Below are 13,417 nucleotides of genomic sequence, written 5' to 3' on the forward strand. Positions count from 1 at the left end.
TAATTGCCTCACTAAAAGAACGAAATTGAAGAGGAAAAACCCAGCTGCAACTGGATGGCTGTGTAATGGAGGAAAAATTGCAAGAAAATGTGAAGAAGAAACTGACATTTTGATCCAAGTACTTGTTGGCCAAATATGTCACACTTGCCAGGTCAGTAGTAGAGTCAAAGTTCAAAGCTTTCTCCATTGCCAGCATAAAATAACCACCAGCATCGGCAGCTGCTACCCCCCTCACCTCCCACCACCTCTAGCCCTGCCGCATCACTTCCCACACCTCCATCCTCATCTTCCTCCCTCCCCTCTCCCTCTCCAGTCGCAATTCTCATTCCGCCCCCACTAGCATGCAATTGACCCAGCCCTTGCTTCTTTAACCAATTGTCCAACTTCATTTGGCCCCATCTTCTCAATCAACCTGGCTGCCCCCCTTATCACCTCATAAGGCTCTATCTAACCACCAATACTGCCACTGTCATCAAAAATACAAGCTTTGGAGCCTTGGCTAGACTTGCCTCTGCCTCCTAGGGCTTTAATTGAGCCTGACTCATATTACCAGCTGCAGCAACAGCGCCGCCCTCTTTCCCCTCTCCTGCCCCGAACTAAGAGTTATGTAATAAATTTTATTTTTTATTTTTTATTTTTTACCTATGTGTTTAATATGTCAGCTTCTTCTTCACATTTTCAATGGGGAAATATGAAGGAAAAATGGCTTTACTCAACCGGAAATGAAGTGAGTTTTTCGATCTTGCCCTTGAAAATATGCCCACGTGAGAGAGGCGTGCTATTTTCAGTCGGAGAAATGAGCAAATACGAGCATTAGGACCAAAATGGATCATAATTTAAATGTTAGGGACAAGTCTGGCTAATTTTAAATGTTAGGGATTAAAAAAGTTTTTTTGGCAAATGTTAGGGACCAATTTGGCAAATTTCCCTTGTTTAAATAAACAATATGCAAGTAAATACATAAGCTTGCAAACACTTAGCTATATTACCATATGCTTTGCATAAGTGCAGATTATCAAAGATAGGCATATAACAAGCCAAATAAATCCCAGTATGAGCAAACTGATTACCATAGTATTCTACAGAGTGCAGATTATTAAGGATCGGCATATAACACCAAGTAAATGCAAGTACGAGCAAGCTGATACAGCTTTTGAGAAGATAAATTACTTTAAGAGTTTGTAGATCTTCAGCATGTAATAAAATATCAGATCTAAGCGAACTAATAAATGTTCCCCGAAAATCTTACAGTAAGAACCTTTCATTTGATAATAAAAGCAGTTGAAATCAATATAAAATCTCTCTCTCTCTCTCTCTCTCTCTCTCTCTCTCTCTCTCTCTCTCCGGGAGTGGAAGTGCATGCATATCGATGGAGAATACACAATTTTTATTCTTTACTTCTTAGTATATATTGATGAAAGCAAATGCTGTACTAATTTCTTGATTAGATCTCAACAAGCAAACAAGCAACCAGAATTTCTTGCAAGTGATGGAGGAAAATCATGAATCAAGATATCATTGAACATGTCAGATCCAATCTAAAAGATATTCACCTACCTGAAGTTCCATTGGTCGACCAGCTTCACGATATACAAATGATACTCTTTCATCCGTTGCATGCAAAATCTTTGGTTCATCTTCACTGCTTAACTTGATGAATATGTTTTGACCAAGTCTGTTTGTGAATGTTATATAGGGACGAATGAAGATGACCTGCCAAAAGAAATGGTAAATTCCAGAAAACAACAATGCTTAGATCAGATGTGTGGAAGTTTTGAGTAACCTTTGTTGGGATAGACAGGAAGGTGCAAGGTTTTGAAGATATAAACAGCCGCATACAATTGCCGTCGCTATTGTAAGCACACAGGTCCACAGATCCATCCTACAAATGAAGAAGGAAAAAGGTGAAACGGTCGTCAGCTTAAAGGCAAAAAAGTAACCACAATCAATATAATCTACCATGTCATTGAGGGGAGAAAGGTCCTTGACCGGCCCGAAATGCTCTTCTCCAGATTGACTTGCTGATGCCGAGAGTCCCAACAATTTGAAATTCAATGCAGAAGCAATTGTATGACCTTCACATAGTTCCTCGTCAGTGATTTCCTCAAGGATCACTTCACTGCTCTTTTTTGACTTAAAAGGAAAAGGTATCTTTCTTGATGGACTTTTGCCCCCAAAGTTTACCAGCCTAAATGTTAGTGAAGGGCATCTGGCAATGGCAAGCCAACAAGGCGAATAAACTTTAATGACCTTAGACTGCACAAGCCCTTCTTCGGTGTCATTTTGTTCAAGAATGAGTTGAACAGTCCTGCACCAAAATCACATGAGAGATCAAGAATCAAGAATAAGCAATTGAAATTTCTTGCAGATAAAGAAAAGGAAGGGTTAATCATTGCACAACGATGGCTGAGCACAAACTCAAACCTTCCAGAAAGTGAACTTCTTAAGCTAATAGTTTTTGAAGGTTCCCTGCTAGGATGAGATATTAGGACAGCCTCCTGCAAAGACACAGTGATTAGTCAGAGAAAACATATACCTTGTCAGTGAGACATTAATTATGCACTGGGCAGAAAATTAGTAATAAAAATAAGGGGGCAGAAGCAACCAACTTGCATGGGTAGCCATCCTTTTTGTGGAAGCAATGATAAGTACAAAGGATTTCTTATGTCAACATTATATATCTTTACAGTCTCTCCAGGTTTAAATACTCCTCTATAACAGTTAAGACAATGACCACTGCTTTGCATCTCCAGAACAGAAAATTCAGCTGAAAGAGGCAGATAGTTGGTGATAGATACAGGTGACTTGACCACAATGCTCCAGTCTTTTATAGGATAAGAGTTCTTGTCCTTTGCAATCTCTGTTCCTAGTATCTTCAAACAAAACCAGATACTGTGTGAACCATTAAACGAGGTTCCACTAATCTCAGGGCAATGCAAGAGTTTCTCTGTCTCTTTGAGAGTTGAGACACAAATTTCAGAATTTTCTTTTGGCGTACCAACATCCTTTAATTGACTAGGCCTATCCATTACAGAACTCCAAGCATAATCTCTTGAGTTTTCGATATCCAAAGGCCTCAATTGCAGTATATAGGATGCAGACTGTGTCAGGCCAGAAAGGGGAACTGAAACAACTTCACCAGGTCTAATGATACCAACAGATATTTGTGACATAAAATCCCCTGATATGCACTTTCTATGCCTAATCCATCTCCTTTGCCTAGCATAATTGACAGACTTAAGTGGATTGTATGACTCGGGCCACTTCAGATGCTGAAAATTTGGAGCATAAACCCATCCATCAGCTGTTTGGACAGAACTTTTATCAACATGCCATTCATCAATCCATTCCCAGCCTGATGGCAACTCGTCTCCCAGTGCTCCCTGTATAACTTTGGATGTTAATATTCACCCCAGGACTTCAATTTAGAGTCCAACAAAAAATCATTCTAGTTTGACAATACAAAAGAAAAAGATAGAAAGTTACGACTCTAATATGTTTACGAATTATCAGCAGCACAATGAAATTCAGGACTTGATTATCAAGCTTATGCTCTGACTATCTCATTGAGAAAAAAAAATCCAAACTACAAAAGCAGAGAATTTATAAAGCAAATTGCAAGTTCACCCAAATAAACACTATAGTATACTGAAAATCTGATGGCTGTATGATTTGACCAGTGAAAACATCATTTTAAATGTCTCAAATGGATAGTGGAAATTATTCCTGCTGCTTCAGCAGCATATTCTTACTATAATTAACCTTTATGCTCTATAAACTCTTTGGGTTTCATTTGGAAGGTGAGGTTTCCTATATTGCCGACTCTAGGAGAAATGAATCTGATGTGAAACAGTTTGTTTAAGCATAATCATTATGATCTTTTGGTTCTTGATCTGAAATCAATATTACCCACCCCCCTCCCCCCCCCCCCCCCCCAAAAAAAAGAAAATAAATAAAAATGGATTTGAGATAAAGACTACAAGAAAAAGGTATATTTCCATCCCACCCTGCAGGAGCCAGAGATTTTTTGCTGAGGCAAATTACTTTTAGACTCTAGTTTAAGTTCATACCCTTGGAGGCCAAAGAGACAGCGAGCTAATTGCTTAATGAAATTTTAACAATGCACTTTGTAAATCAAATCAAATAGTACTTGAAAAACAATTGTTAAAGAGAAAAATTAGAACTCAAATAAGATATTTACCTCAAGGGAATCCAGATTTTCAACCCAACCAACAGCTGGGTTATATTGTTCATTTTCAAAAAACTCATCTGTCACAAATTGGTTTCTTTCTCTAGTAACCACCATTTTTTCATCCTCTCCAGGCATATTCTTCTGACTTGAAGCCGAAAGCTTCAGGCACAAATCTAGTACAATATCAGTATCATTACGAACTGAAACCATGGATCTGATGATAACATATCTGTTGCTATCATTAACACTAACTTCACTGGCAACGAGGCTATTGCCAAACTGCCAACAAGCAGCAGGTGCTGCATAGTTTAACCTAACTATAGTCCACGGTCCTCCTCTAGTTGGACTAATCTCAATAAACCCGGATCTTCTATCTCCAGTTAATGATTTTTCTCCATATTTAACTTCTGATTTAGGTGATAAGAGCACAGAGCATCTTATCCTTCCAAATGTTTTCTTCAATGTCTCACCAACCTGGGAAGACATGTAAGCCAGAAATCAAATATATGAATATAAAAACATTGACCAAGTCATCAAACTTCTGCTCAACTAGAATTAATCACACCTTAGGTGCTGCTGAGGACAACTGTAGCCAAGTCAGCTCAGCCAAGCTATTGAAGTGGTAGTTGGCTTGAGATGTGGCTATTTGCTCCAATGGAGATGAAAAATAACCAACTTCATCACCTGCAAAGTAAAAGCACATGTGTTAACTAGAAAGCAAGTGTAAGGTGTTAAAGCGGCTACTTGGCCTATTGGGAGCTCTTGGAATGAACTTTGCAGTGAGGCAAGAGGAAGTCAAATTTAGATGTTGAAAGAAAAAACCGATCCTTTCTTTTTGGATCATTCTACGCTGTCGGGAGGGTCCCACGAGACATCACCTATAATAGAATAGCCTTGGGCGCTATACCAATGCCAGTGTTGGTGTAATGACAGTCTTAATATAATGCATATGTTAGAGAATGAAGCAGAAACATATGTTGGACCATAATAAATTAGAACTAGCTGATAATCCTGACTGTTAGAGAACAAGTTATCATCAAACTTTACAAGAAGAAGTATCAAGCCATTGATGAGGGTATTTATATGAGAAAAGGGGAGATAAAAAAAATCCAAACAAAAACATGAAAGACCATCAAGACACATATAAAGTAACAAGTCACTAACAAAAGCAAGCATTTACAAGAAAAAAGGGGATTAAACAAAGATTTCCATTAGGAATAGCCAGTCCCATAGCAATGAAAATAAAAGTATCATCTCAAATTTGGAAAGAAATTCTCTTTCTAGGTTTAGACAAAATGACATTATTTCTTGCATTACTAAATGAATGCATATTTTAAGCTACCATTTGATGAAATTTCACTTAGGCTATGGTTTGTGAAATCAAGTGAGCACTAGCTACTTGTCATCCATCCAGTAAGTTTTCCATACTGACAAAGCACACCAGAATAAGTTTCACCATTTGCCAATTAGATGACGAGGTATATTTTGTTTTGAGCAGAACGCTTCTAGTCAAAATGACAAGGTGACAAATAATAATTCAACCAGTCACCTTGGTACCATCCTTAATGTTAGCCAGGAAACCATTATCAACAAAACATTTTGGAAATGCAGAATTTATGGAGAAAAAGGTAAAATCCCTTCGACCTTCAATTGTATATCATCTATAATTACTCTCTCCCTGTCAGAACCAATTTCTCATAGACCTTCCTCCTAGAGGCCTGAGAGCATTCATATTTATTTGGGTAAAATACACTAAGCCCCCTTGTAGTTTTGGTTATAGTCATAAAGCCTCCTCATTCTTTAGAAACTTGCAAAGAACTCCATTGTGGTTTGGACTAATTCAGGCAATGAATGGAAATAGTCCAATTTGACGGAAAAATATAAAATTCCTATATTAACCGTATTTTCAAACTATACTAAAAGTCAATTCAGGGTTTAATTTTTTTTTTTTTCAGGTCTAGAGGCTAATCCCCCCAGGTTGGGCAAAGCTTTGCCCCAAAGATACCCAACAACAGTAGCACGTGAGGGTCGAACCTGGGACCTTGCTGTAACTACAGATGACCAGTACCAGCCGAGCTACCCACGGGGGGCAATTCAGGGTTTAATTAAGATTTGAAAAACTTTTAAAATTCCTATATTAACCCTATTTTCAAACTATACTAAAAGTCAATTCAGGGTTTAATTAAGATTTTAAAAACTTTCTTAGTTCGTTTAAGAAGAAAGTAAAATTCAGAGGTTCATTTAAAAAATTCTAAAAATTTGTTGTCTTCTCCTGTCAACTGGTATTTTGGAAGGAAAACATCTAGTCACTGTATTATGAGTGACCAACTAGTATTTATAGGAGTACAAACCTAACAAACTATTTACAAGAATACCCTTACTAATTTATTATCTACAAGAATACTTATATTCTCTTGACACTCCCCCTCAAGTTGGAGCATATATATCATAAGCACCCAACTTGTTACAAATGTATTTCACCCTAGAACCCCCTAAACTCTTGGTAAACACATCAGCCAATTGATCTACAGACGGTACATGAGATGTCTTGATGACCCCGTCAAGCAATTTCTCTCGAATGAAATGACAATCAACTTCAATATGTTTTGTCCTTTCATGAAACACTGGATTAGACGCAATATGAACAGCCGCCTGATTATCACACACTAAATTCATAGGCTGTTTATGCTCAAACCCAAGTTCCAGTAATATGCTCTTCAACCAAACCAACTCACACACAGTGTGAGCCATAGCGCGGTATTCAGATTCTGCACTTGATCTGGATACAACTGTTTGCTTCTTACTCTTCCACGACACTAAATTACCACCAACAAACACACAATATCCTGTAGTCGATCTTCGATCTGAGGCAGAACCAGCCCAATCTGCATCACTATATCCTTCAATATCAGTGTGTCCATGATTTTGATACAGCAACCCTTTTCCAGGAGCACTCTTAAGATATCTGAGAATCCGTATAACAGCATCCCAATGACTAGTACGAGGGGTATCAAGAAATTGACTCACAACACTCACTGCAAACGAAATGTCAGGTCTCGTTACAGTGAGATAATTTAATTTACCCACAAGTCTTCGATATTGCTTAGGATCATCAAGTAATGCACCTTGATCTCCTGCTAATTTCACATTTGGATCCATAGGAGTATCCACAGGTCGGCAACCTAACATCCCAACTTCACTCAACATATCGAGTACATATTTTCTTTGACATAAATAAATCCCATATTTAGACCGAGCTACCTCAATACCCAGAAAATACTGTAGATGACCTAAATCCTTTGTCTGAAAGTTTGCCTGCAGATTGGATTTAAGTTTCTGAATCCCCACAACATCATCACCTGTAATCACAATGTCATCCACATAAACAACTAATAAAATTTTACCAGCATTAGAATGCCGATAAAATACAGAGTGATCTACTCCACATCTTGTCAGACCGAACTCCATGACAACACTACTAAACCGGCCAAACCAAGCCCTCGGAGACTGTTTCAATCCATATAAGGATTTTTTCAAACGACAAACCAACCGCGGATTCTCCCCCTGAACAACAAATCCAGGAGGTTGTTCCATATATACCTCTTCTTTCAAATCTCCATGCAGAAATGCATTTTTCACATCCAACTGATGCAATGGCCAATTATAAGTGGCTGCCAAAGAGATAAGAAGACGAACAGAGGTAATCTTTGCAACAGGAGAAAAAGTTTCTAAGTAATCTACTCCATACACCTGAGTAAATCCTCTAGCTACCAGCCGAGCCTTCAATCTATCAATAGAACCATTAGGCTGCACTTTTATAGTGTACACCCATTTACAACCAACAACAGGCTTACCTGAAGGACGAGGGACAAGATCCCAAGTACCATTTTGTTCCAAAGCAGACATCTCTTCTTGCATAGCTAATCTCCAACCAGGATGATTAAGAGCATAGGTAATAGACTTAGGAATGGAGATAGAATCAAGGGAAGCAACAAAAGAAGAATATGACATAGAGAGACGAGAATAAGAAACAAAATTAGAAATAGGATGGGAAGTACAATGTCTCTTACCTTTGCGTAAAGCAATGGGAAGATCTAACTCAGAGGAGGGCGTCATACCTGGATTGGAAGATTGAGAATTAATTGGTGAAGTGCGTGGCATATCAGGAACTTTTTCAACCATGGAACGACGAGAGTAAACTTGAAGATGAGGACGAGATAATCGAGCTATGGAATCTGGTGGACTAGATAACTCAGGTAATAAAGGGGAAGGGACTGGTAAAACAGGAGAGGAAAAAGAGGGACACTGGTCTAACTCACAAGACATACTTTGTTTGATAAAATACGGAGTGGATTCAAAGAAAGTAACATCAGCACAAGTAAAAAATCGATTTAAAACTGGACTGTAACATCTATACCCTTTTTGCGCTCGTGCATATCCTAAGAAAATACACTTAATAGCACGAGAATCTAATTTATCCACCCCGGGAGCAAGCTGATGAACAAAGCAGACACATCCAAAAATACGAGGAGGCAATTTAAACACAGGTTCATGAGGAAAAAGAATGGAGTGAGGTAATTGACCTTCAAGAATATTAGATGGCATGCGATTAATTAAATAACATGCAGTTAGAACTGCATCACTCCAAAATTGTTTGGGCACATTCATGTGCAACAACAGTGTTCGAGCAATTTCGATTAAATGTCCAATTTTCCTTTCAGCAACTCCATTCTGTTGTGGAGTGTGAGGACAAGAGGACTGATGAATAATACCAGACTTAGTCATAAAGGTATTAAAAGGAGTGGAAAAATATTCTTTCGCATTATCACTGCGAAGTATACGCACAGGCACACCAAATTGATTCTTTATTTCTGTAACAAATGCACAAAAAATGGAATATAATTCTGAACGATCTTTCATTAAATAAAGCCATGTAACTCTGGAAAAATCATCAACAAAGACTACAAAATATTTAAAACCTAACTTTGAAGTGACTCGACTAGGACCCCAAACATCAGAATGAACTAACAAAAAGGGTTCAGAAACCCGTTTATTGACTTTAGGAGCAAAAGAAACACGATGATGCTTTCCTAACTGACAAGACTCACATTCTAACGAAGATAATTGATTCAAAGTAGGAACCAACTTTTTCAAATTTTGTAAAGACGGATGACCTAAACGACAGTGAATTTCAAGAGGAGAAACAGTAGCAGGACATGCTATCGGACCATTAAAGTTGAGAAAGTAAAGACCATTATGCTCATGCCCTCCACCAATCGTCCTCTTTGTCTTCAAATCCTGAATGACAACGGAATCAGGAGAAAAAGTAACTGTACACTGTAGAAATTTAGTGAGCTTACTAACAGACATTAGATTAAATGGTAAATTGGGTACGTAAAGAACAGAAGACAGCGGAAGTGATGGATTAATTTCTACAGTGCCTAGTCCTTTAACTTTAGTGGTAGATCCATCAGCTAAAGTAACATGAGGAAAGGGAGTAGACTCTTGAAAATTAGAAAAAATTTTAGAGGTACCTGACATATGATCAGTAGCCCCGGAGTCAATAATCCATGAGTCATTACCTTTTTGTGCTAAAGAAGCAGAGGGAAGAGATGCGTGACTTGTAGTTTGGTACTGTAAGAATTTAACATAATCTTCCTCGGATATAATAACAGTTTTCTGGGACCTATGTGCTGAAGAACTTGATTTAACTTGATCAGTGGTAACCCCATTAGCAAAACTTTCAACCATAGCGAATAGCACTTCAAACAAAACAGCAATCAAAATTCGCTATAAACAGTGCGCCGTGAACAGTGCGCGTGAATAGTACCGGGGTGAACAGTATCGCGTGAACAGTACCGCGTGAACAGTGCGCGATGAACAGTATCGCGTCAAGACTTTTGCTAGATGTTTAACCCTAACCCTAGGACTTTTGCTCTGATACCATGTCAACTGGTATTTTGGAAGGAAAACATCTAGTCACTGTATTATGAGTGACCAACTAGTATTTATAGGAGTACAAACCTAACAAACTATTTACAAGAATACCCTTACTAATTTATTATCTACAAGAATACTTATATTCTCTTGACATCTCCAATGACGATGATGTTCAGAATCCATTGCCTTTGTCTTTGTTTTTTTTCCTTTTTTTTTTCTGTTTTCCTTTCCCTTCCATTTTCTTTTCCTTTTCTTCCTTTCTTCAGCTAGCCTACATCACCTTGCCACTTCTGTTCGTCACCATCATCACCGTCACTGTGGCTGCTGTGGTCACCACCTTCGTCGTCATCTTCAGCACCACCGGGTCTCAGATTTCCTCTAAATTCATATAATTTCATGCCTTTTCATGTGAAATTGGTGACAAATAATCCTTACATGGCTCCTAAGGATCATCCTAGTACCAATATCATAAGATCTGGTGGTGATTTCATGAAACAAATAGATACCAGAATCTTGTTCTACTACTTTTTGGCCACTTTCAGCCAAATCGGATACCAGAATGAGATATATGTAATAAATAGAGTTTGGGATAAAAATTTGGTGAAGTTTCAACAATAAATTGTAGCAACCAGCGGCAGCGGTAGAGGCGGTGGCGGCAACTAACGGTGGCACACCTCCATCTCTACTTCTGGTTTGCTGCACCAGTAGGTGGAAGAGAAAGGAAAAAAATAAAGAACAAAAAAAAAAAAGAAAAGTAAGATTAACAAAGGCCAGTGGTGACTTTGCTTCTGCTTTGCTGCTCCAGATGGAAGGGGAGAAAGATTGAAAAAAAAAAAAGAGGAGGAGAAGAAAAAAGACAAAAAAGAAGACTGAGGGATAAAAGAAAAGAAAATGAAATGTAAAATTGCCAAATTATCTTTGATATATTGTTATCACACTCGCTTGTCAAACTTGTATAATTCACTTCCATCAAATTGGATGATTTCTGTCTCTTTTTACAAATTAGTCCAAACTACAAGGGGGTTCTTTGGGAGTTCTTAAACAATGAGGAGGCTTTATGACCACAACCCAATACATAGGGAGGCTTAGTGTATTTTACCCTAATTATTTTGATGACACTCTTAGGATAACTTTGTACAATGGATAAAATATTAAAAAAATGAATCCACCAACAAAAATGAATCTATGTAAGTTCAGTTCATTTTCCACATAATAAGACTAACGCGAGGCTAGGCAATTGCCACCTCATAAATTTTTGTACATCTAGGTGTACATGTCTGCATATATATCTGGTTATTGGCCACGAAATAGGACTACCAAAGCTTAGGCAATCTGCCACCTCTTATATTTGTATATTTATCTACGTAATTGTAGTAATGTATAGGGGGAGGCACATTGTACACACCAGACATGCATACAGTTTGGATCCATAAGTTGCCAAACCAGCAAAGATTCACAAGGAAAGCAACAAAAAGACTAAAGGAAAATATACATTAAACATCACCCAAAAAGAAAAAAGAAAAGATACCTTTCCCCGTCTCAGTCACTATCATTTCAACCATGTAGCAATCCTGGTTAATAGATCAACAGCAAGGATTGTCAGGCAGCCACAAAAGATTAACAAGAAGATTTTGCAAAACTTGCATCTGAAAAGAAAAGCATCTGGAAGGCCACAGGATAAATATGTTGAAGATACAAAAGAGAGAAAATCATGACGATATATCTGAAAAAACAGTTTGTATATGCCAAACTGCAAGCACGTCTGAAAGCCTAATACAAAAAGAGAGAAAGCCATGACAATATATCTGAAAAAGCAGTATATGTCAGATTGCAAGCACGTCTGAAAGTCTAATACTATCGCAAGTCAAACAAGTACATGAATATTGAAAATTAGGACAAATTTAATTTGATGAGGTTCCTCTATTTCATCAATCATCAGAAACATGAGAAGTTCCAAAATTAACACGAGAGAGAGAGATTCAGAATCGAATTTCACAAAAATGAATAGTATTTCGCATGATATAATCATTGATAGACTCGCTATCAACTTGAAGCTATTACAAAAAACTGTTGAGTTCTATTAACTACCAACCCCAATTCGAGACACTTATCCAAAAACCTAATACATAACGTACTTATTATAAAAAAACAACATAATACCCCAAAACCTACGTGAAACCTCCTGCAAAAACACCCTTATCCAAAAAGCTAATACAAAGAACTATTATGGCCACAACCTCCTTTTGTATTTACTCTTCCCTGAGCATTTTTGCTTACCTAAGAAATACGTGAAGCAAAAGTGCACACTCTTTTGAGATGGAACGTGAATGCCCATGAGAGCAAAATGGGACTCTGTCCCATGCAAGTGTTACAGCTTTATAATGGAAGGTTCTTCATGTTTGTCCCATGCAAGTGAAACTCATATATTCTCTTGTTTGTCATCATCTTAAGGTAAGGCTTATTTCAGCTACCACATTCTCAAATCTCAAAGCATCACAAAGAAAAAAGCTTTTGTACATGACTACAAGCCTGTTCCATTAGAAGTATGGACTCCATGAATCTATTACACAAAATTCCGTGCCTAAAGAATTTTTTTATTATTATTATTTAATTTTGCCTAAAGTAATTTCAGAGAAAATTACAGAAACAAAAATTGCTGCTATGAATAGGAATATAAGAATTTCAAGTTTATCAGAAAGCAATGTAAAGGTGTGTATGGATGACAGAATGACTCTGGGTAATTAAGGCATAATTTTGCACAAGAACTCCTTTGTGGACCTGGTTAGGAATAATTCATCCGCTGCTGTTGCCATTTTCTCTGGAGGGACAAATATTAAGAAGCTATTTGAAATGGAGGAGTGACTAAGGCTGAAGTTGTGGCTAGACAGAGAAATGTAAAGATTATTAAGGAACCTGTTCTTGTATTTTTCAGTTGTCTAAAAGCCAACTATGGAACAGTGATTGCTGAAAAAGCTGTTTATGAAATTGAAATGATTTTTTGTTTTTAAACGACAAGGCAGCAAATGTTTTGATAAACACCTTAAAGGCAGCTTCTCAGAATCAACTTCTTCAGCTGAAAAAAAGATGATAGCAGAATCCAAAAGCAAAACAGAACACCCCTATACAGCTTTTTGCCTAGCAAAACTATAATCAGCATATCTTAAGCAACAGAGACCCGGCATTAAAGCAAACTGGGAATTCAGAATTGACTGGAACTTATTCCTTGTGAATGAATTAACAGTTTTGCAGCAGAAGTGCTGTTTCTTAAATAGAACTGTATAATAT

General features: G+C 37.6%; 1 protein-coding gene across 4 annotated transcripts in view; it reads right to left on the reverse strand.

Annotated features, from left to right (window-relative positions):
* LOC113703042 (uncharacterized) overlaps nt 1-13,417 on the reverse strand; it is a 55,200-nt gene that overhangs the window by 11,372 nt on the left and 30,411 nt on the right. For all 4 annotated transcript variants that reach the window (XR_011820525.1, XM_027224255.2, XM_072063465.1 and 1 more), the window contains 8 exons: nt 11,661-11,703; nt 4,758-4,876; nt 4,202-4,666; nt 2,610-3,383; nt 2,425-2,498; nt 1,960-2,308; nt 1,784-1,882; nt 1,558-1,713 (listed from right to left, as the gene is read on the reverse strand). Coding sequence is in view for 3 of the 4 variants with exons in the window: in XM_027224255.2 (XP_027080056.2) it covers nt 1,558-1,713; nt 1,784-1,882; nt 1,960-2,308; nt 2,425-2,498; nt 2,610-3,383; nt 4,202-4,666; nt 4,758-4,876; nt 11,661-11,703 (2,079 nt within the window). In the remaining variant the exon portion in view is untranslated. The remainder of the gene's footprint in view (nt 1-1,557; nt 1,714-1,783; nt 1,883-1,959; nt 2,309-2,424; nt 2,499-2,609; nt 3,384-4,201; nt 4,667-4,757; nt 4,877-11,660; nt 11,704-13,417) is intronic.

This window comes from Coffea arabica, chromosome 8c (assembly GCF_036785885.1).
Source record: "Coffea arabica cultivar ET-39 chromosome 8c, Coffea Arabica ET-39 HiFi, whole genome shotgun sequence".
Taxonomy (NCBI): Eukaryota; Viridiplantae; Streptophyta; class Magnoliopsida; order Gentianales; family Rubiaceae; genus Coffea; species Coffea arabica.